We start from the raw sequence: 24,020 nt of genomic DNA on the forward strand, positions 1-24,020 counted from the left end.
TTTGACTATCTCCCCTTCAGGAGAGGGTGAATTCTAGTGCAATAGTGTTAGGTTAGGAGAGGAAGTTTTTAGAGTTTGTGTACATGTGTGCTGTCAAATCAATAGGTAAAACAGAGCAGATATGTGCTCATATTTATGCCCAATACCTGTTACACCCCACTCCTGGGAACAGCCCCCCCTCCTGTGGGAGAAGTAGACACCCCACACTCCATGTGGCTCCAGATGGGCTGCCAATTATCTTACTGCTCCGTATAAATGGGCTATAGGAATGGGTGCAAACCCAGGCTTGATCCTATATCCTGGTCATATCTATCAGCTCAGGGAAGGTTTGTGACTAATTTGAAACCACTGGTTTGTTTGGATAGGAAAGAGAAGGACAGTCTTTACATGAATGGCAGGTAATGATGTCAGCAAAAAGAGTTAGGCAAATCAGCACAATTCTGACTTTTATGACCCTAGGCCACCCTACACCACAGGGTTGCTTTGTGTATCAAATAAGATAATTTGTATTAAAATGCTTTATGAATTATAAAGCACTGTACAAATGTTAACTAAATCAGAGCCAGAGCCGTTGCAAGGAAACATTAAAGGATTAAGTGAAAATAAAATACTCACAGTGAAAATACAGAGTAAAACAGCATATATGAAAAAGAAAACACTAGCTCCTTGCTGCTCAAATTATAATCTCAGATCAGGAGCACTGACATCTCCTCTGAGTTCATTAGAAATGCAAAACTGAGTGACAATCTGCATTTTAACAGGATCTGCAGGTGGCTTTTAGGCATATTGACCTTTGGGTAGCACTGTTCTGTAATGCTATGGTATTTTTCCTGTTCACAATAGAAAGATGCTATATGGAAGGGATTTCAGTTGCATTTTAGGATAGATGGTAGAGCTGAAAAGAAAAAAAATATCCACAAGATTACATAAGAAATTTGATAATTAAATGAGGAGGAATAAAGAATTAAGAGATGTTTATTTGCATATGTACATTATGAGACTAAACGTAGTTTTAAAAAAGAAATAAAAAAATAAAGCTGATGGAATCTGCATGTAAAATAAATACAGTATTTCAAAGGAAAGTGTCTGTAGCCAGTGGTGCTTTAAGGAAGGGGGTTCAGATGTCATGCAGAAAGGTATAAGGCTATAATAATACGTTAAATCATTATAGGAAAATTGGCAGAGATACATTAAAATGAGTAAAGTTCCATTAAAAGTAAAATAAAATTTGAATAACAGAAAAACATTAAGGGGTTTTATTTTAAGAGAAATGGGAAACTCTTTTATTATTAAACATGAATTACAAAAAAAATTACCAGAAACATTACCACAATTTCTGGTAAAAAAAAAAAAAAAAAACAGTGAAATTCTTGATACTCAGAGTGCATTGGTTGGCCATAGAAATATTTTTAAAATACCAAATGCCAGGTAACCTTAAAATGAAACAAGAAAAATGCCATGGCAGGGGAAGAATGTGGCTGAATAACAAAAGCTCTAAATATACAAGAATATCATGTACCAATGATGATTACCAAAGAACATAAACTACACTACATGTACAATAGATAGAAGGCAGATATAAACTAAAACAAGAGTGATATCAAGGTTGTCCGTGTATCACTGGATTCTGCATGAAGAACCCTTTACAAGAAAATGCCTAATGAATTCTCCGACTCAGACAATGTTAACAAAGTCTGAAAATGAGTGTTGAAGTTTCTGAGTCCAATGCTCGTATTTTAATGTTAAAGACCAGGAAGTGAAGTGACTTGCCTGAAATCACTTAAAATTTGTGACTCCAGCCAGATGCTTTCATTCTAATACCTCACTGTTTCTAAAATGGAGTCATGATGGCACAAAAAAAAACTGAAGTGAGTTCTGCCTTAGGTGTATCAAATACTGAAGAAGAGAGAAAGTGTTTAAATAGTCCATGAGAATCCCAATGATGCTAGTGCAAAAGTAATGGAACAAAGTAGAAAAGGAAATAAAAGATACAGTACATTGATAGAAATTACTGAATTTATTGAAAAATGAGAATAAAAAAAAAAGAAGGAACAATCAACCTGTGAGAGCACTGGAAGTGATTAGATACAGGACAAATCTGATCAAGCAATCTCTTCTATTTTGGAATAGTGAAAATGTAGAATGTCTAAATATGTAAAGGCAGAGTAAGAAGAAAAGTAGACCTCATTATAAAAAGGAGGAAAATGAAAGAGATGAAGGGAAAACATTAAAATTTTGAGTACAATTTGTTTTTAAGTAACTAGTAAGAAATGACTGTAGAAAGGTGATTGGCTTTAGTGGTAAGAGATGAATTTTAATATGCATAACATCTATGTAACAGGTAAAATTTTTAAATTTGTGAAAATAAAGAGGTATTTGTGAAAGTGCTTTCCTAGGTTAAAAAAATTATTAAAATGTTAGTCAGTGCCATATTTCTTAGAAGCTAAATTGAACATTTTTTCAAATGTTAATGTTTCTGAAATTGTGGTGCATTTTTCATTGTGTATATTGACTTACATAGTGTTTCTTGTTTGCCTAAGAACTGTTACTGAATTGATGCTTTCATTTACGGTCCATGGCATTTCTAAATAAAGGAAATGAAGAATAACACCCTCTCTTAAAAATGGGACTAATGCAATGCATAGAAAAGGACTTCAGAGCACCAGCACCTACCCTGGCTCTGGCGTCGACAAGGGCACCGTTTCTCAGGAGGCATCGGACCACTTCCACCTGCCCTGCCCGGGCTGCCATGTGCAGTGCTGTCTCCCCACGCTGCCAGGAAACAAAGATGGTTACGTCATAAATAAACCCACTGCTGTGGATGGTAAAGAATAAAGATGTCCCTTTTTGTGAAATTCAGCAATATATCCAAGGATTTAAAAAATCTATAAAAAGGCATAATTATTGAGTCTGGAAAAATATAGTTTTGTAAGTTCTTCATCCTCATGAAGATAAAACAAATGTTTACTTTATTGTTTTCAGTCCATGACAAACTAGTGAACTTACCCAAACATCCAGGATACCTTGAGGTTTAACTTCACAATCAACCTAGCATAACTTAGATTGGTTTTGGTGATGAAGTTATCTTTTATCCTACAAACCTAAAGTCTATAATGTCTTGTGATCACAACTTGATCCCATCTCAATGAGAAACTTTAGGTGCTAAAGGTCAAGTCAATGCATTGCAAAAAATCACATTACTTGTACCATACATAAATCATTTCTTTTCAAAATTTAAAATTATTTCTAAAATCATTATTTTACATCTGATTTATCTCTGTGTTTCAAGACTAGACAATGACTTTTCATACAAGAGATCTGATTTGTCCAGGAGGTCCCCTATTTAAGATTAATTGAACATATTTAATTATAGACAGTTATTTGAGAGGGCTACTGAGAGATGAGTAAAGTAACTGTTAACAATGTCATCTAACGATACAGGCTGCACTGGGCATCCCATTATTCCTTAAGTCTTTGTGCCACACCAAAATATGACACAACTTATCAGGAAATTGGCTTAAGGCGCAGCATAAAAGATGAGGATTAGATGTAAGAGAATATTCACATCGAAAAGGTCATTATTACTGCCTCTAAGAGACGTTTTTAAAAATCAGCATATTTTAAAACCATATAGTTCTAAAGAAGTCAGAGTTTCAGTCATTCAAATAATTTTACAGCTAGAACAAGTTATTGAAATAAAAATTATTACAGACTTATTCACCACAACTATTTTAGAAAATAAGGCTGATTTCAACCAAGTGAAGCAAATCATGCCAAATAAACTAAATTGATTTTAAAGTTTGTTATGGTAATTGGATATTTCTAACAAACGCAGTGAATAATTTCTTCTGATTCTCTGCACAACAAACACTTAAATCTAGAAACTCTAATGTGAACTTTTGTTTGGTATGTAGCACACAGTTCATTTTCCCCAGTATTCAGAGATCCATTTGTTTTGAAGTTATGAGAAATTCATGTCAAATGATTTGATTGTGGAAGCATTAAATTGGCTTTCTACTTTAGTTTTCTCTTCTTCATTGGTGACTCATTTGTCCTCTAATGGCCTTCTTTTCTTATGACAAATTTTGACTTTCTTCAAGTAAATGTATCTGGAGTTGTTTTACAAAATGACATATTATTGGAATACCAATATTTGTCTTCAGACATTAGATATATGGAAAGATCTTTCCTCTCTGGACAACTATGTTTTTACAACTTGTTTTCTATTTCACGCATAACTTGTTTCTAAATAGATGAGGCTATGATCTTCTAACTATTAAAAAAAAAAACCTCAACTCTTTATTTATAGGTCTGATAAAAGGTTAGCAATTTTACTATTTTTGGTAGAAATGAAGGCAAGAGTAAAGTTGCTTATAAAAAGTTAAGTCAAAGAGGCCCTAGGAGTTCCTACTCAGTGATGAATTTAGATGTTTATTTTACAAGCCAAGCCTGAAAGGGATTTTCAAAACCTAAAAATGTTTCCAATACTAGTCTTAATATTTCCAAACCCTTATTTTATACTTAAAATAAGTTATTCATTATAGTTTTTACACACTTGAAATTGATGCATTAGGTATAAAATCTAAGATATTAAACTTTATATTCCCAAAGAAAAGTTACACATATATACACCCACACATGGTCTCTCCACTTTGCAGCAATGGTCTTGTTTAATTCTCATTAAATGACTCAGGGGTAATCATTTTTATTGTAAATTGCCCTTACCCTTTTACATTACCATTGTTTATACATAAGTATAAATAAAAGAAAATGAAAGATAGTGTTTATTGTTTTAATCAATGACTTCCATTTCTTGATTATTAGGTACCCCATCTTATTCAACAGCCTAGTTTTCCTTATCTTAAGCTGATTAACTTTAAGGACTAGGGGAAACTTTTAAACATAATATAAAATATGAACTTTACCATGAACCCATTTATTTGTTATAAGAAGAAAACTTTTTAATATCCTGAATTGTACTCTAGATAGAATAGTCCTAAAAGTGCTTGGTTTTCTACTCCCATGGTTGTCAATGAATACTTTGGATTATGAATGTACTGTAACTTGCAGTTCAGCCTTCTAAGTTTCAAAGTGCATTTATAAGCTTTCTGGAAAAGGAGTTTTTCAGTAAAAATATCTGTACGTGATTGAGTTTTGGAACAACTCATACTTGGAGTGAATTTTCAGACAAAAGCAAGTGTGGCAAGAGAATGGATATGCTCATGTCCAAAGCAGGCACTAAAAGTCATGCCCCTTTTCTCAATTTAAAACTGACTCTGCTGACAGCTACATTGACTTCCACTTTGGCCGCATCATGTTGCAAAGCATTAAAGCACAACAGAAAGCATTGCATCCAAAAATGCAACGTGATTTCAGGCAACACACAAAGGCTCCAAGGGTAGGGTACTTTGGCGTCAGGAAATAGCCAACTCTGACACAGCAAGCAGGCAGTCGGTGTTCACACAGTCTCTTAATCAACTTGCAAAGAGTTTTGGATTCAGTAGCTATATCCTTATGTTCTGAGCATACACCAGTTCACAAGCATCCCGTTGCTAGACAAAGTTAAATTCTTCTAAATGCAAGATTGCCAGATTTAGCAAATAAAAATACAGGATGCCCAGTTAACTTCTAATTCCAGACAGACAGTGAATAATTATTTTAGTATGTCTCAACTATTTCATGGAACATTCTTATACTAAAAAAAAAAAAAAAATTCATTGTTTATCTGAAATTCAAACTTAACTGGGAGTCCTGTATTTCATCTGGCAAATTTATCTATAGGTACCTGCTCTCTGAAGGACACATCTTACAAAAATAAAAACAGAAAATAAGTAGGAAATATGGTGCGAAGGGGATTTTATGGGTAGATACTTCTCAAATATTTGTTTTGAGGGGCTTAGAGGGAAAAAGAATGTAATGGACAAATGAACAGATAAAACAAAGTGGAGAAATTTAGAATGATCAACAGTTGGAAGTTAAAGTCTAATCCAGCAATTGCCAAATTTGGGATTCTTTAGGAAACAGAAAAAATGTCAAAAAAATTTATTGTTTTAATTAATGTTTTATTTGAAAATCTGCATATACCTATGTAGCATTTTTTTTTTTCTTCAGAGGGGAGCATAGTGTAACTCTATATCCATTAAAAGATTTGGAATTGTCCAGTTAAGAAGCAAATTAAAAGTGGCTGCAGAATTCCATTTTATGTCTATTATTCTTTGAAGATTTTGCAAAAATCTCCCCTAAGAAAGATTAACCTAGGGGATTGCAATCAAGCACCCCACAGAACATATTTGTGTATGTTATTATTATAACATGATATCATGACATAATATCACTATTGTTTCTGTGATACTGTAGGCACTGGAAGGCAAATTTTAAAAAGTGGAAAAAAGAGGGAGGGGAAAGGAAAAGGTGGGCAAGTACACGGAGTATTTTTCTTAAAAGTTACTGGCCTGTATGTAAGTCTGCTCAGGTCTCAATGAAAACAAAGAATAGTGGTTTTCTCTTTTTAAAAAAAGATGATTTCTTTAAGTTCTAAGAAGTACGTAGAAATTAAACTCTAATTGGCACATTATGAAATTCTTCTTATGCTGAATGGATTAAAGATTAGCATATAATATTATTACCTTAGGGCCAATAAGCTATAATTAGGGAAACTTATAAATATAGACTTCAAATCATTTAATGATTTTATGCTCGCGTTGTTGAATAATATGGAGAGAGTAATAAATAATACTTAAAATCAAATAAATTTATTTCCACAGTGGATTTTGCCCAGGCATCATAAACTTCAGCACAGAAAGTATGTAAAATACAGAGATACAAGAATGTGAAAGGAAATACAAATAAAAAGTGAAATTGGACATTGTGTTTCACAACTTAACTGGAATGAGATAATAAGCACTAACATTTATTCGGGGAGAATTATTTCTGTTGCATATATATTTTTTTAAATCTCAATATTCTGGTGGCCCCTCTTGAGCTTCAAATACATGACTGCACCTTGTGCAGAGAAGTTCTCTCGCTCAGGAGAAAATTTGCATTAGATGGTTTGCCATGATACAATGACCAAAGTATCCAAGAAAATGAGAGAAATATAAAGAAATTAGAAGTAAAAATCCTAATAGATTAGGAAGAAGAATTCTGGGATATCCACTATTCATTTGCAGAATGAAGGCTGTCTGGAGACCAACATTCGTTTCAGGATACATGGCATAACTATTTCAGGTAAGAGAGGCCTCCATTCTAGCAAACAAAATCAAATCAAAATTAAAAATCAAAGTAAGGTTAGAAAATGGAAAATCCATGAATTGAAGTAGGGAGAATTTAATATCACATAAAAGTCCCTAATATTAGTCTATTTCTGTTTAATCTTTTGACAAGGTTGATTATGGTACTGACTTGATATTTTAACAAAAATTAAACCTAGAATACAATTTTAACCTAGAATACAATTCACTCAAGCAGCTACAGTGAGCCCTGAATATTTTATTCCAACCAATTATCTATTCACTTTCAGACTTTTTAAAATATATTTTGATTTTATAAATGCGTTTAAGATGCATACTCAATCCACGCTTAAGCTATCTCACTCCACAGCTTACATTTTATTTTCTAAAACATTTCTTACTCTATAGAGATTCTTTTTGGTGAAGTTCTGGCAATTATTTCAATAATACGTTATTACAAGGGCTCTTCTCAAGGCTGGGTTGCTTGCTTTGATAACATACACACAAACATATACCTACACACACCCACGCTCCGTTCCTCTCGCGCTCTCTCTCCCTGCGGTTATTCTGACCCAAGCCATACTCACAATGTTAGTGACATCTGGAGAGGCTCCGTTCTGCAGCAGAAGGAGGACAATGTTCAAGTGGCCCATGAAGGCAGCCACATGTATTGGTGTGAGGCCAGACTGCGAAACAAAGCAACAGCAGTTTTACTCCTCTGCACCGGTGAGGCTTTGGGGCTTCTTCAGATAGATAAAACTTGAGCGAAGAGGACAGAGGGTGAAAGGAAGGGGAGGAAGGAGTAAGAAGGAATGTTTTGTGATAAGCTGAAATATTTTTTCTACCTCTGTGATAGCTTGGATTGAAGCCCCATATTTCACCAGCAGTTCCATGACTTTGATGCGGTTTTTCTTGCAGGCAATGTGCAGTGGAGTAAAACCATTCTGTGCAAAAGACAATCAAGTTAGTTGAAAACATGCAGAAATGATTCTCACACAACTCCATGCTGGCACATTGCAGGCAATAATGCTACATTGTCACATAATGTTACCATGTCTTCAAACCCTGCAGGTGTTGGAAATGGGAAGAAAAGTGAGTGTGTGTTCCTGTGGTCACTGAATTTTGCTTGTATGTGGTGTACTTGGATATAATCCTGTTTGTGTGGTTAAAGAGAAAGTAAAAGTGAAGAAAAATACATGGCCTTACTCTTTCAAGAAAAAAGAAAATAGAGGAGAAATTATATTTTAGAAGTTCTAAGATGTTTTAAGTTATATTGATTGGTCAGGTTATGAAATGACCTGAAGATGCTTTCAAGATAAGCATGTATCTTTCTGATGCAGGATTGTTTCTCAAAGCATAAGAATTGTCCATCTATCTTACTTCAAAAATCTAAGAACATGACTGCCTCTCTAAAATATTACAGCTTTGGTACCATTTTCTTTCCAGAGGAGGTGTTTCAACTGAGCAGAAATCATTATTTATGTTGATAATATTTATATCCAAAAGTTATATTTTTATATTAAAAGTTCTTATAACATATATGCCAATCAGATAAATTTTATTTTATAAATAAATGATTATTAAGTTCCTCAATATTTTCAAGAGAAGTATGAAGAATTTTGGGGATAACAGGAAGAAATACCTCTTAGGGGCAAAGGAATGTGGGTGGGAAATCTGTAAGGTACTTTCTAATTTTTCAAGTCAGGTTAATGTCCAGGAATTGGGGAAAGTAAAAATTTCTTAACTAGCCCCATCCTTACTCATTATATATTATATTTATCTTTCTATTTGAACAATGATCGTGTGCTGAGCTATGTCTATTCTGCCAATGAGCAGTTTTGCATGTCCTGATGTGGACTGATGACCAGTCAATATTTTCATACACTAGCAGTCTCAGGAAAACATATGATCTTACTTAAGCTAATGAATTCTTATTCTTCTCAATGTAGTGATAAACATAACTAAGTCATTCTCCTGTTTATGAGCTATAAACATTGTGATATGTTATAAGTTCATTGACCACTATGCAACTGAAAATTAACATTTTTAACTCCTTATGAAAAAATGAGTGTCCTTATGTAATTGCACATTGTCCTGAAAGTATATTTGCTTCCTAGGTAATTATTAATAAATTGATTCCAATGAAAAATTCATAATAAAAATAATATTTACTATTTGATGATTCTAATGATAATCTCTCAACTAATTACTGATTGTCTGAAGATGAATTTTAACTGAAATAAACAATGTAAACATATAGAAAAAAGATGCGCTTTTAGTTTAAGAATTAGGAAACGAGGCATAAATTAGTGCATGTCTAACACTTCCAGTGATTATTGTTAGAATATAAGTGAAGCAAGAAAGATTTATTCAATATTAGACCTTGGGAGTCACAGAAGCTGCTTTAGGGATAGCTTCTTGCAGTATTTCTCTTGAGCAATTCCCAGTATGGTATATATAAAATGCTTCTTGAAGCAGCAATACTTCAGGCATCACTTTTGTATTAGCCTATGTTTGAGTAATCATGTCATATACCACCTAACAGTCAGATATATTTACCATTTTAAAATCTTTTATTTCTCCCAAAGAGATAAAGTTCAATTTTTTCACACTTGTATTCTGACTCCCTCCAGAGGTATCTAGAGCTTATTTTACAATTTCCTATTTTTCAACTTTTATTTTCCATTTAAAATTACTTAACACTCGAGGTTTCATATCTATCTGCTTGCAACTCGCTAGTTTCAGAAATGTTGCCTTGGTGTTGTCTTAAATCTATCCTTGCTCACCATCATCTAATAGCAAATTATGAAAGCATGAAGTGGGCAGCTTGTGGCGGATGACAAACTGAGAGGGATTAACTACTGTCTGTAACCATGCATTGCTGGTATAGGCACCACTGGTCAGTCAGTGTAGGTTTGCTTGTCTCAATCTGTATTCAGTTAATGAGGACTGGGCCAGGTTTACCAGGGCTCTGGCGTTTGGATTGGCTCTCTTGTCCAGAAGGAGTTTGGTTACACGGTAGTGGCCACAGTGTGCAGCAACGTGGAGGGCCGTCAGGTAGTCTAGGGTGACATCATCAACAGGCGCCTTGTGCTGTAACAAGTGCTTCACACATTCCACGTGGTCCCCCTGTGCAGCCATGTGAAGTGGAGACAGCCCATTCTGCACATCAAAACAAAACAAAACCAGGTCCACGTTTTTTCATTACTCTCAGGTTCCAAAAAATAGCAAAGTCAATTTTTGATCTCAGTTAATGGCAGGGGAAAAAATAATTTCCATTTGACATCAGAATATATAGCAGATTGTGTCTAGTGGAGAGGGAAGCTAAGAGAACATTTAATTGCATAATTAAGCTATTCTTAGGCAAAAGCACAAATTAGTATGTCTTTTGTAAATGAATACATAGTATGTGCTGAAATTCACCCTGCTTTTACAATCATTAGGGCAATATTAGAGATATAAAAATAAGTGATAGCTGATGCTTACATTATTTGTATCCAATTCTATACACAGCAGTCTACATCCAACTAATCTCTCTGCCCTGCATTTATTTACTTGTAAGTAGAGAGGGAGGCGGGTGAAGAAGAGGCAAGTGGTGAGTCGGGGGGTAAGAAAACTTTGATTATTGCTTAGGTCCATGCAATTCTGAAATTCCGTGATTCATTTTCCTATAATGTTATGACACTTGAAGTTGGAGAGAGCGGGCAGTTAAGGGCTAGAGAGTGTGAGGCAAATGTGGACCATGTTCCAGTGACCTCAGAACTTTTAAATTTGAGTATAATTTAAATTTGTCATTGATACCGCCCCAAACAGCTTTATCCTTAATTCTAGAAGAACGTCAACAGCAGGAACACAAGATAGCAGGATGATACACTGTTAATTATCAATCTAGGCAATACCCTCATTTTCAAAAGCTAAATAAATAAAAATACAGAAAACAATATGTAAAATTAGGCAATAAATCAAATTAGAAAAAACATTTGTCTATTAAAGAGACTATTGTCTTTTCTTAATAACCAATGCAAATAAGGGAACTAAAAGAAAAAAAATGTTGGCCAAGTATCTAGTTTGCAAGTCATTACATTTAAAGAAGGAGAAATTGTGTCTGGATAAGATGCCAGAAAATGCCCACAGTCCAATACTTTTGATGAGGGAGGTGATTTCAACAGTGAGGGATAGCTGAAAGCAAATACATTAAAATCTTAAAAGTTAAAATTGTGGTAGTTTGTGGGTGGTAGAGCATATGTGACCTAAAAATTATTAACATGTTTTTTATTGTTTTTGAAATAATCTTCATTCATGATGTTTTGCTTTTATATTTAGCAGTCCATAAAATGAACTTAGAAAAGAGGAGAAAGCTGATGAGAAAGTATTTACACATCGGGGGAAGATAATGTCAAGAGCAAAGTGCAGAAGAAATTCGGGCCTTGACAATATTTGGACTGAAGTGTTGCAGATTTCTCTGAAATTTATCATTCTCTGATGCTGTTTTATCCACTTGAAGGTTATGTGGAAAATAAAATATTCATCATTTAATCCTGTGTTCATTTTACCCATATTTACTGAGCGCCTACAAAAGCCCTGTGGATAAAGCAGGGAGCACAACAGAAAGTAAATGCATCTTCATCAAGGTTACATTCTAGCGTGGGAGACAGACATATAATCCAAAAACAGTAAGAATTAAAATATATAGTATGGTAGAAGGCCATCAACCCTAGGGAGAAAACTAAAGCAGAGAATGGCCAAAAGAATTGGTATATATGAGTGCAATTTTGGATAGAGTGGCCAGAAATGGCCTCTCTGAGAAGGTGAGTTTTGATAAAAGAGATGATAAAAGTAAGAAAGTCCTTCCCATTAATTTGGGGGAAGAGCATTTGAGGAAGAGAAAAAGCAAGTGCAAACACGTTGTGTTGGGACAACACCTGGCATGATCGATATGGATAAACAGAAAGGAGGAGAATGTGACTTCAAGTGAGTGGATGAGGAGGCTGTGTAAGGAGAGGTAAGAGACTTTGCAGATCTGAGCAGGGGGTTGACTTTTACCCAGAGAGAGGTGGAATGCAGCTAGAAGGTTCAGGGCAACAGGATTACTCTGGCTGCTGTGTAGAGAATAGACTGAATGAATAAGGAAAAAAAGACAGGAAGCCAATTAGGGGCCATTGTAGTTATCCAGAAGGGCTGATGGTGACCTGGACCAGAGTGACAGCAATGAAATCATTGAGAAGCTGCTGACGTAGCAATATATTTTGAAGGAAGAGATAACAGGATTTGTGACAGGATATGGAGACTAAGAAAACAATTCAGCATGTCATGAGGTATTTGGCCTGAGAAACCAGAAGAATGGGATGGCCATTAATTGAGACTTAAAAAGGCTACAGGAGAAATAAGTTTAGGGGTGGAGAAAATATCAGGACCTTAGTTTCAAACTTACTGAATTTGAGATGCCCAGTAGACATCCAAGCAGAAATTCTGAGGTGACATCTACATATGGAATTCTATTTAAAGACAGAACTGCATGAGATTTCATAACGAGTGAGTACAAATAGGACAGGGAAAGGACACAAAGACTGAGCTGTGGAAATTCTGACATTCAGAGACCCGAGAGGTGAGAAGGAACTAGTAAAGAAGACTGAGAGATGGGAGCTAGAAAAACAGAAGAAAAGCCAGAAGAATATGATGTCCCAGAAAGCAAATAAGGAAAATGTTTCTGAGAAGGAAGGAGTAGGCAATGGTGCCAGAAGACGGTAATAGGAGAGAACATAGACTACACGGCTCTGATTCATGAAATTGGACAGATAGGAAGTGGGAGTCTTTGGAAAGTCTCTTCTGATTGCCTCAATTTTCTCACTGTTGTGCAAAGTAAAGACAAGGGAAGAAGTCTAAGAAGTTTAAAGAATAAGTATAGAATAGTCAGGTAGCAGGGAGCAAGAGGGAACAGACTTGAGAAACACAGTGTGATTGTCAGGCGCATTACAGGTGACTTGAGGTTAGTGATCATGAATTTGAAGTGAGCCCAGTCAGTGTGGTGGGCCACACTGTGGTGTAGCCACATTCAGGTGCATGAATGTGAGTTGGATTTAATCAGAGTGCAATGCAAGTGCAGGCAGTGAGTACGCATCTGTATGGGAGTGATATGAATGACTGTGAAATTTACACTGGGCAGAGGTGAGGGCATAGGGTGAATGAGGGACAGTGAAACTACAACCAGCAGAATAAAATAATTTCTGAAATTGGGGTTCCAGAGTGAACTGAAACATAGAAGGGGGTCGTTGGACAGCAGGAGGTTAGATACTGAAGTTGTAGAGGGTTTACCACACTGAGAGGCCAGCTAGAAGAATCACCTACTGTTCTTGCCAAGATCATTCAAGTCACCAAGGTTTAGAAGAGGGGTGGTGGTGAAGAGTCATGGTTTGCTGAGAGCTAGAATTTTCAAACAATGAGGGGGAGTGACACCTAGACAGATGAATAATGGGTAATTCAAAACTGGGAGTTTTTATGCAGGGGAGGGAGAATAGTCTGGCATGAGGTGCCTATTCCACTCCGGGCAAGTGGCATCGTCTAACTCCAACCTGATTAGTTCATCTTCTCCTCGTTCCTTACCCTGCACATAGCTCTACTTTTTATAATTATCTCCTTGTCTATCTTGCTCACTAACTTATGAGCTTCTTGAAGGTATAGATTATGTATTATTCCTCTTGATAGTCCCTTAGTGACCAGAACACTGCCTGGCACATTGTAACCATTCTATGTATGAGAGTTGGATGCATGAATAAATGAATGAATATAATCATGCAGCCACAGACACTTTATGCTGAACCCTTACATCTGAATATTTGTTTTTATAAGAAGGCCATTTAAAAAATTCCATCCAAGTAACCCACGATCTTCATTAGTGATATGACAATTACAGGCAAACTCTGTAGACAGGATTATCTTATGGTTCGTGGACAAGCATATTTGACTATCCTCAACTGGGTATAGGTTTTTTTATTGATTGTAACATGAATGGTCTGAAACTTTGTTACTTCCTATAATTATCTCTGCGTTACCTAGCTCACAGCATTGCATTTGAAAAACAAATCTGTACAACATTCACAATATAAGTAGGAAAATGAAAACAATGCAGATGATTTATTTCTCCTCTTCCTACATTTCTGATTTGAAGCCATCCTTTCATGCCTGTGGGGCACATCTTTAAAGACTGAGTTCACTATTCATATTTTAAGTGTGTTGGCCAGTTTTTGCTCCAAATGATTTCAATTAAATATTCAATTAAAACAATATAAATTGAAAAATATTTGCTTGTGTTGGCTGCCTTAGTTTCTTTGACTTGCCCTAGTAATAGCATCAGTTGACACCAACCCTGTTTTGGAAGTGGGAGGTAGGAATGGAATAGAGAGAAAATGTAAGGAGTCTCTTTTGTCTAAATTTGTGTTATATTTAAGGATCCAAGGGTTGTTGCACATCACATTAAATACATCTGTGTGGTTATCTTCAATTTGTTTCTCACAATAACCTAAAGTATAGCTAGATAATGGGGAACTATACAATAATAAAGCTTTAAAGTACATTTGATAATGAAAAATCCTCAACAAACCAACTCACCATGTGGTTCCTATTTACATGGAAAAAGGGTTTTCTCCATGGTTGAGCATATTGATGAAATGAGACAAAAAATGCTAGATGTACTATGTCATAAAGAACAACATGCCTGTTTAATGGTTTTCGGCAGGCGGCCTATCATAACTTATGCTTTCTATACCACCTCTACTTCCCAAAGATAATGAATCAACACTACTGTTGAGTGATTATTTTTACTAGTATTACCTAAGAGATAAAGATTGGATGAACTAAAGGATTCATCTTATATTGCTAATCATGCTGCTTAAAAGACAATGTTATATGTATTTTATAGTCCTCTCAGAAAATCATAAAAATCTAGACTCACTCAGAATGTAAGAAATATTCTCGTTTATACATAGTATTTTCATTTACATGTAATACAGATATATTGAAAATTCCATCTGCAGTAAGAATAGCAGGCAAAAATATAGAAAGAACTTGAAGGTATATATTGAATGCATTTTAATGCATTTATTAGTTAATTTTAATAATTTTAAAACACTTTGATATATGTTATTATCCCTAACACACAAATATGGAGTAACTATAAAATGCTTGACTGATGCTTTGGTTCCAAGAAGAACAGAGATTACCAAAAAGTAGCTTAAAGGGTCCTTTGGATATCCATCTTACCTATAATGACTCACCTTAGTCCTTGCCAGTAAAGGAGCACCCCGTTCCAACAGAAGTTCCACCACTTGGTCATGACCACTTCGTGCAGCACAATGAAGTGGTGTCAACCCATCCTGCAGAAAGAATGAAAGAATCAACCCCGATCTCACTCTTTTTTTAAAAAAGCGAGATTGCATCTATTTTCACTCCTGATGACTCAGTAGATCAGTAACAGAATTGCAATTAGTTAAATGGCAGAAAAGGAGACCTAGTGAAAGAGAAAACAAGACAGAAAGAGATCTTGACAGAGAGCAAGAGGAGAAAAGAGAAACAAAACAGACAGGGAAGAGTGAGAGAGATCCCACATGTGGAGGTTCAATGGGATGAAACTGGCTTCTGGTCAAGCGTTTGTTTTCAAGAAGACAGAAGAGCAGAGTACGCTGCATTTGTTGAACTTTAAAGCCCTACTCCCCTGGAACCACAGCCAGGGATTATATTAGGTTATACATTTTTCATTTTGGTTGTTCTAACACAACTTTTACCTAAACATTCTTCTTAGTCTAATTTGTCCTTCGATGTTCTCTCTTGAATTGTTATTATCTTCATAAATTCTCCTGAAATGCTCCCTGATGCTCGTAAAAGGGATGGGTGGTTTGTTCAGATTCATTTAAAGATTTCCACACATATATTTCAACATTTTATAAATTACATAGTTTCCCAAAGATGAATTTATTAACAAATAGAATTATACCTGTGTCAAATAAAATATGGCACAACTGTATGTTATATTATTTATAAAGCTTTCTGGCCTTAAGACTTCTGGGGTAGCTTCTGATTCCTGAGCAATTCACAAATGACCTCTCTCGTTTGTATTTTATTTCTTTTTAGGGTGGTGTACTAACCTATTTCTGTGGCTTATAACGGAATGCCTGAAACTTATTTATTAAGAAATAAAATTTATTTCTTGCAATTTGGAGACTAGGAAGTCCAAGGTCTGGAGAACAAATTTGGTGAGGGTCTTTTTGGTGGTAGCTCTTTACAGCAATGCAGAGTGTCACATGGTGAGAGAATGGCCTGAGCAGGAGAGCTAACCTTCTCACTTTCTCACCTTACAAAGCTGTCAGAAACATGCCCATAATAACTCACTACTGCATGAATGGATTAATCTTCATGATCCAATCACCTCTCAAAGGCCTCACCTTTCAAATACCATAATTGGATTTTCCACCCTCTTAACACTGTTACAATGGGGGTCAAGTTTCCAATACATGAACTTTTGGGGGACCCATTTAATCCACAGCAGGTGGCATGGCCAAGAAAGAAGAATGGGTGGAAAAGGTGAATATTTGACAAAATGTAAGAAACAATGGGCAAGATGTGAGAGAGAAAATAAAAACCTGAATACGTAAATTACCTGATGACTTATGGCTTAAGGAAAAAAAATAATTTGAAAGAGGCAGAGAAGGTGGGTAGCAATCAGAGAAAATGAAGGACAGTGAGCAGTTAAGAAGATTGAAGAAGCTTCTGGTTTATCTAGAACTCTAACGGCCTATCTTTTGTGTCTCTGCTTCCAAGACCATCTTTCCACGTTATGTTTTCCTCCTGATAAAAATAATTCCTCTGGATTACAACACTCTTTCTGGTCCAACATTCCAGGATTTCTATGCTAGATATCTTCCATTTGTCTCTCCAGACGCGTGTTCTACCGTTCTCCACTCTGCTGTGTGTCCCAACAGACTGACCACTGTAGGGAGCGTCGGGGTGCTATCTTGCCTTCTGGCTTCTGGTTGGGTTTGGCCAATGGGAATCGCAGCATGACATGGAAAGGACTCTCTGAGGAATCTTCTAAATCTGGCTGTATTTCTTTACTGAAGGTTATATACCTGCCAAAGCAGCCTTTCCACACAATTCTCTTCTTTGAAGTTTTGGGAACCTCTTCTACTTCTCACCTTTCAGGTCTAGGTTAGTAATGAGCCCTGCTATTACTAGTCCCTGGGATACTGCACTCTCCCTTGTGCCTTCCCTGTAGTCTACCCACAATATTATAAATAGAACCTTTAATAATCTCTAATCAAATTATCAAATTTGAGTGTGCCATCTGTTCTTGGCTAGGACCTTAGTGGATAATGATTCTTTGCTTTATTAAATCTATTTAGCTAGTATTAAGATATCAAATAACCAAAACAGACCTTGCAGTTTTGATATCTGAGAATTAGCATGAAAAAACCGCCTTTCCAGAAAAAAAGTATGCATATAACTACAGCAGTCGGGATGCCAGTTATTTTAAAGTTTGCCAGATAATAGCCTAAAAAAGAAACAGAGCCAGCAAAACGATGAAAATAATTATGCTTTCAAGTCTTGATAATAGTACCATGTGGTAGAACTACAGAGCATTCATTGCTATATAAATTATACAACAATTAGATATAGTGTGATGGCTCAAACATATTCCTAGTGGGGACTTCGTCAAGATCTAGAGTTTGAGAAATCCCTCATAGTGAATAGAAGCACTATATGCAATGGTTCAGCATGTGAACTCTGAAGTCACAGAGCCTTGGGATGAATCTCAGATCAGCCATGATGGGTGAATCTCTCTCTAAGTCTTAGCTTCATGATATATAAAAGGGGGGTGCTTTTTCTTACCCTATTTAACTTACAGCCTCGTTTGAAAGATGAGGGAGGGGCTGCTGCCTTACATCATTCTTTGAAAACGTAGAGTATCATTTTCTACGAACTACATGAAATATTCATTGTGTAATCATGTTGAAGTCTCCAAAACACTCACAGAGTAACAATAGGAACATTACAGAGAATATTTAATACAACAAGAACATCAGGGAACGATAAGGATTAAATAGATTCTAAATCTTACATTTAATAATGCAATGTGTCCGCCCTTGTAAAAGATGTGTGAATGATGATATCAAATTCAAGTTGCCAAGAGGCTCAATCTGACTAGATTTTGAATATTTTCTACTAAGTACGGTGTCAAGTTAATGCCAAAAAAAAATTCTTGTCAAGGTTTTTTATTCCAGGACCTTTCACTGAAATTCTTAAGCCTGTGTTTGAAGGTTATGTTTTTGTTATTGTTGTTGTTCTCTTTTTTTCTTCACTAGAATCAGTTCATCCACACTTATGTGCCATCCACTATGATGGAGATAATTCAAAACACTGATTTAATGTTGATCAATCAACATTAGAGGGACACCATTTATCTAGCTGGTAACCCACAGCATGAGCTTCTTACAACCATTTCTTTCCTTATCTTTTCCTTTCCTCCCACTCTTCTTAGGTTGTTCTTCCAGTAATGTATCCTGAAGTCTGCGCATGTGAAGTCTCTGCTAATTACTAAACTGTGTGTCCTAGGCCAAGTTACCTAACTCCGCTGAAACGTATTTTTCCCTTTGGTAGTCTCATTTCTCAAATGAAGACCTCTATATTTTCTCAATAAGAAAATAATACACACTTCCTAAGTTGTTAGGAAAATGAAATAAGATAATATTTATAGAGTACTTAGCAGGGTGCCTAGAATATTATATGCACATGGCGATTGGTAGCCATTATTGTTATTACTTTATTATATCTAATAGTAAGTGGCAAGAATAATCCTTTTTTCTGATGTTTTGTTTTTTGTTCATCATCCTTTAATGTTGTTTGCATACTTTTATTGTTTACATTAAAATATGTATTTCAATATTTTAAACATAATCCTTACAGGGGGTATCTCCACACTTAAATAATGAATAAGTTTAAAAACAAAAAAAGAGTAATGCTGTTAATAAAGTCTGAATTAACAATTTCATTTTAACTAGCTATAAAATTTATGTTTTACCATTAAAATGAGGTTTCTCAGATACCAGCAAAGGGGTCTGGTGAAAATGTCTCAGAGTTTCACACTAGATTCTAGTCAGTGACGAGAACGCCCACAATATGCAAAACATTTCAACGACTGCCAAAATGGTAGTGAAAGTGGGGAAGACACTGAGAATAAGATTTGTTTTTCAGTTACCCAGAACTTCTACAGATCTTGTTTTTCTCCAGAAAATGAAAACCTTATAAATGAGAACAATAATGAGAAGATCAAGGAAAAATTCTTAACAGAATATACTAAATTCATAATATTTGTTATTAATTTGCTAGCAGAAATTGAGAATTCTATGACAAAAAAATGAAATAATAATACTTATTTTAAAAATTCTATATATAGTTGTTCTATTATATTATGCAAAAAGGTAGACAAAAACAAATTAAACATTTTTCTATTTTTAAATGTATTTTAAAAAGTCAGTTCCTAAAGGGCAAAAAAAAAAAAGCAAACTATATTCCTTTGCTTTAGAAATCAAATATTACCATTCCAGAACTGGCCTCCCAATTCCAAACCACAGTCCTTCATTTCAGTATTTACCTCCTACTCGATTTTGCCTTTGGTAAGAAGGATATAGTTCTTTTACCTATAGCCAGAATAGAAAGAAATCCTACTACTTAACAGATGACCAAGTATTTTTAACTTACGGGGTAAAAAACTCAGTGTTACCATTCAGTATTGTACCTAATCCTGGGTGTGTTGGAGCCAGCTGGTACAAACTAGTGAGGGCCAATTTTTGTACATCTCTTCCCAATTCTGCACGTAGTGATACCATGTTGTATGCTCTAAGTTGATCATGATGGAAGTATTCACAGTACGTAAATCAGCAAAGGCAAAGGTTACAAATAAAGGCATTTTTTTTTTTAGAACTTTTGATTAATATACTTACCAGCACACTGCTAACCTAATTCCTTTGGTACTGCTGACTTGCATCCCTGTGAGTCCAGAGACCTCGTCTCTTTTGTTAACTGTTCAGGGTTCATGGCACTAAGCAGGAACTCAATAACTATTTGTTTAAGGAATAAATGAATGCAATGTCTTCACAATGTACACAACTGGAAAATCTATTTTCTCTTTTTAAATCCTTGAATATCCTTGAATAAAATTCAATTTATTTGCTGTATCTAAAGGCTACCTTGAATGAAATATGGTCCAAATATTCCATTCATAGAACAAGAAACCAAGGCTTACATCTGACTGGTAACTTGCTCAAGGACAATTAGCTAATGACAGAACTAGCATAAGAATCCATTTCTCTCCATTTATTAGTACTCTTTTTATGAAAATATACTGCCTATTTGGAGTTAGACTTAATTGTATATACAAATATATGTGAGCCATGCAATTTAGAGCATCTTTTAAAGAACTAAGTAAATATTGAGATGATCAATAAAGAACAAAATCAACTGCCTCAGTAATGAATAAATACTTCGGAAAATCTTTAATAAAAGCAATGTGCATCCCTAAGACATTAGTGAAGATAAAAAATTTTTGCATTTGCAAAGTGCTGTCTTTCCTTTGTTAATCTCCATTACTAGAGAATTTCAATAGAAACAAACAGGTCAGTATAAAGGGAGAAATTTATGTTAGTAACGTATGTTAGTAATGCAACATTATGGTGGTTACATTAGTAACGTAGTAATATGCAGAAACTCTTTCCTTTAACTATAAAGAACGAGTAAGCAAAGCATGCAGCATTGTGCATACTGTTCCAAATTCTGCATACCCACAGCATTGTTAAAAAAAAAAGGAATGCCAACAAAGCAAAGGGTAGAAATCATGTAAAACTCTGATTCAAAGACACTGGAGACCACAACAAAGATCTTGATAATGCAAACCACTCCAAAACTCCTACACGATGTGACACAGCCACTCTGGACCAAATGTCTTAGATAAATGACATTTTAAGAAGCAAGGTTTCCTGATGTCATTAAAACCAAAATTTATAGTCTGGGACTGGTGTAGATTCTAGAAGCTTAAAGATGATAACCTTTATTAAACAAAAACATTTGCTAGCCTCAAGATTTGCTAGGGAACTAGATTTAATCCTTATTGCTTGGACGATGAGAACATGAAGTCCCAGAATAAAACAAAGTGAAGATAAAATACCACAAGGGACATATTCTACCATCTTCCATAGACTTTTCACACCACATATTTCAACATTTTTGTATTACAGGAATGTTTAAAGTTTGGCTAAAGTCTGTGATTAACATAATCTACTCCAGAGACCTAATATTGAAGTACTAGTTATAAGAAAATAACTGCATATAATGTCAGTAAAATCAGAAAAAATTATGAGTAGCTATGTAATTTACCCACTCCACTTTTTAAAAAAAAAAAAGTAAATAAAATAGCTACGAGTTAATGCTCACACAACCTTATGAGGTAGGTACTATTATTAGCCTAAGTTCAGAGAAGGTAAGAAAACTGCCAATATCATATAGCTTAGTAAATGGTAGAAAGAGGACTTGAAACAGGCAGTTTGTCTTCAGAATTTGCACTTTTTTTTTTTTTGTCTTTTGTCTTTTTCCGTGTCCGGCAACGGATCGCAACCCTCAGTGTTGCCCCCGTACCGGACCGGGACCGGCAACGGGACTGCAACCCTCGGTGCTGCTCCCGCGTCTCGCTCAGCCAGTGAGCGGCAACCAGTCTGTATGTGGGATCCGAACCCTCGGGCGGGAGCGCCGCCGCACTTCCCAAGCGGCGCACTATCCAGTGCGCCACCGGGCCGGCCCAGAATTTGCACTTTTAACAATTGTGCCCTACTGCCTATCTAATTATCTATTTTTTCGGTGTGCATTAAAAACTCAAAATGATATTTTACTTAACAAGTTTGAAATAAATGAAGGGCACCCCTTCTACCAAGATGACATAAGTAAAGATACAAAATACTAAGTGTATACTTTTATTTCCATATGAATAATAGCAAATCTCCTGCTCAGGTCTTTATAGCATAACCACTTAAGAAAAATGACATACGAATTGAATAGTTAGAAGAAAAAGATTTTCAACATCTATTAAAACATTTTATGTAAAAGCCACACTCTCAAATCTTAATGTATGCTAATGAGTTTGGGTTCTTGATACTTATAACTACCCAAAAGAGAGATGTGTAAGCCCAATCTTTGATCTTTGTTTCCAGAAAATCAATAAGCAAAGCAAAGATTTGAAATACTGTCTTATTGAGGGGCTAGCATTTTGTTTCTCTGGGCGCTTATGAGCAAATATTAATTTCACTTTGTAATGTGAAAATTTTTAATACTGTATGAGATTTAAATCAAGTCCAAGAAAGCAATTTCCTTGAAAACACATGGCCTATATTTATGGACTGGTGTTTTAAGGTGCCTGCTAAGAGAATTCAAAGAAATAATAACGGTAGGAAATTGAAAGAACGGAGACACTCACCCTAGTTTTGGCATCGATCTGACCGCCTCGATCCAGTAAGAGCTTCACCATGTTTGTGTTTCCCCTTTTGGAAGCCACATGAAGAGGAGTGATTCCGTTCTACACCAGGAAAGACCAAACAAGAGCATGTTGAGTATGACAGGGCATAATGGCGATGATTTTGTGTTACCAGGCACGAAGGAGGTTGTGACCTATGTGGTAATTCGATCCACAGTTTCTACATTTCAATGTCTTTGATTTTTAAGGAACAAAGAAGCACACAAACCACAAAGCACTCTAGTTAGAGAAGGAAAAATGGAATGAAACTGCATAACTAAGTCAATAACTGCAATATATGTATTGAATGTACACATTATAAAATCAAGAGACAAAGGGAGAACTTTTGCATAGGAGAAACAAAAATTCCAATTTTACCTGACAGATGCCTAGGGTAAAGTCTTTATTTCTATAACACCCATGCACTTAAAGAGTACAGGATCATAAAGTTTCCCATGCTTAAAAATAGAATACAAATATACCTATTAATGCCCAATGGAAAAATGATTCTTAAAAACATCTTCAGAATAATTCAGTAAGAAAAACAACTTGAAAATATCACAACATTGTTTCGGTGTAGAAGAATTCTAAGAACAAATACACTATACATACGAATTATATTTATGTATTTTATTGGCTATCATGTCATCATTATGGTAAGAATATGCACCTGGTTTTTTGGTGCCATAATTTTTTTTAATATTCAAATATCTTGTTAACTGGTTCATACTAAGTAAATTGAGTTTTATAATTATCATGTAAGTGAATTCTTTCCAATAAAAGCATACCTTTAAACATATAACAATGTGATATCTTTTTACATATTTTAGCAAGACTTTTCATATAAGCAAATTCTTAATTCATTAAAAAAATCCCTGTCAATTTGTGTGCCCTATAATCACTGTATAACACACTACTTACATATTTCGTATTTGACATTTTAACAGTTTAATTTTTTTTGTTTGAAGCTGCTCTTTCATGATTCACGGAATGATCTTTAAGTAGCATACTAACAGCAGAATTAATACCTGCCTTAGCTATTAGAAATGATTTGTGTTCATCTGAATTTACAACATTCTTATTTTTCACTTGTTGGGTCATGATGACTTCCTGTGATTTGAAGGAAAAAAATGGAAAATATAGTATCTCTAGCATAGCTTCAGGCAAGGAAAAAGAAATAAAACCTTTAAAAAGCTGAGCTCATTTCTTACTTTCTTTTTTTTTTTTTTTTTTTTTTTTTTTTTTCC

The 24,020-nt window shown here is 35.1% G+C and overlaps 1 protein-coding gene across 7 annotated transcripts in view; it reads right to left on the reverse strand.

Moving 5' to 3' along the window:
• ANK2 (ankyrin 2, neuronal) overlaps window positions 1-24,020 on the reverse strand; it is a 275,712-nt gene that overhangs the window by 108,366 nt on the left and 143,326 nt on the right. For all 7 annotated transcript variants that reach the window (XM_008566520.1, XM_008566662.1, XM_008566450.1 and 4 more), the window contains exons 9-14: window positions 22,738-22,836; window positions 15,500-15,598; window positions 10,194-10,391; window positions 8,075-8,173; window positions 7,817-7,915; window positions 2,674-2,772 (exon numbers count right to left, since the gene is read on the reverse strand). In XM_008566520.1, coding sequence (XP_008564742.1) covers window positions 2,674-2,772; window positions 7,817-7,915; window positions 8,075-8,173; window positions 10,194-10,391; window positions 15,500-15,598; window positions 22,738-22,836 — 693 coding nt within the window. The remainder of the gene's footprint in view (window positions 1-2,673; window positions 2,773-7,816; window positions 7,916-8,074; window positions 8,174-10,193; window positions 10,392-15,499; window positions 15,599-22,737; window positions 22,837-24,020) is intronic.

The sequence above is a fragment of the Galeopterus variegatus genome, unplaced genomic scaffold, assembly GCF_000696425.1.
Source record: "Galeopterus variegatus unplaced genomic scaffold, G_variegatus-3.0.2 Scaffold2, whole genome shotgun sequence".
Taxonomy (NCBI): domain Eukaryota; kingdom Metazoa; phylum Chordata; class Mammalia; order Dermoptera; family Cynocephalidae; genus Galeopterus; species Galeopterus variegatus.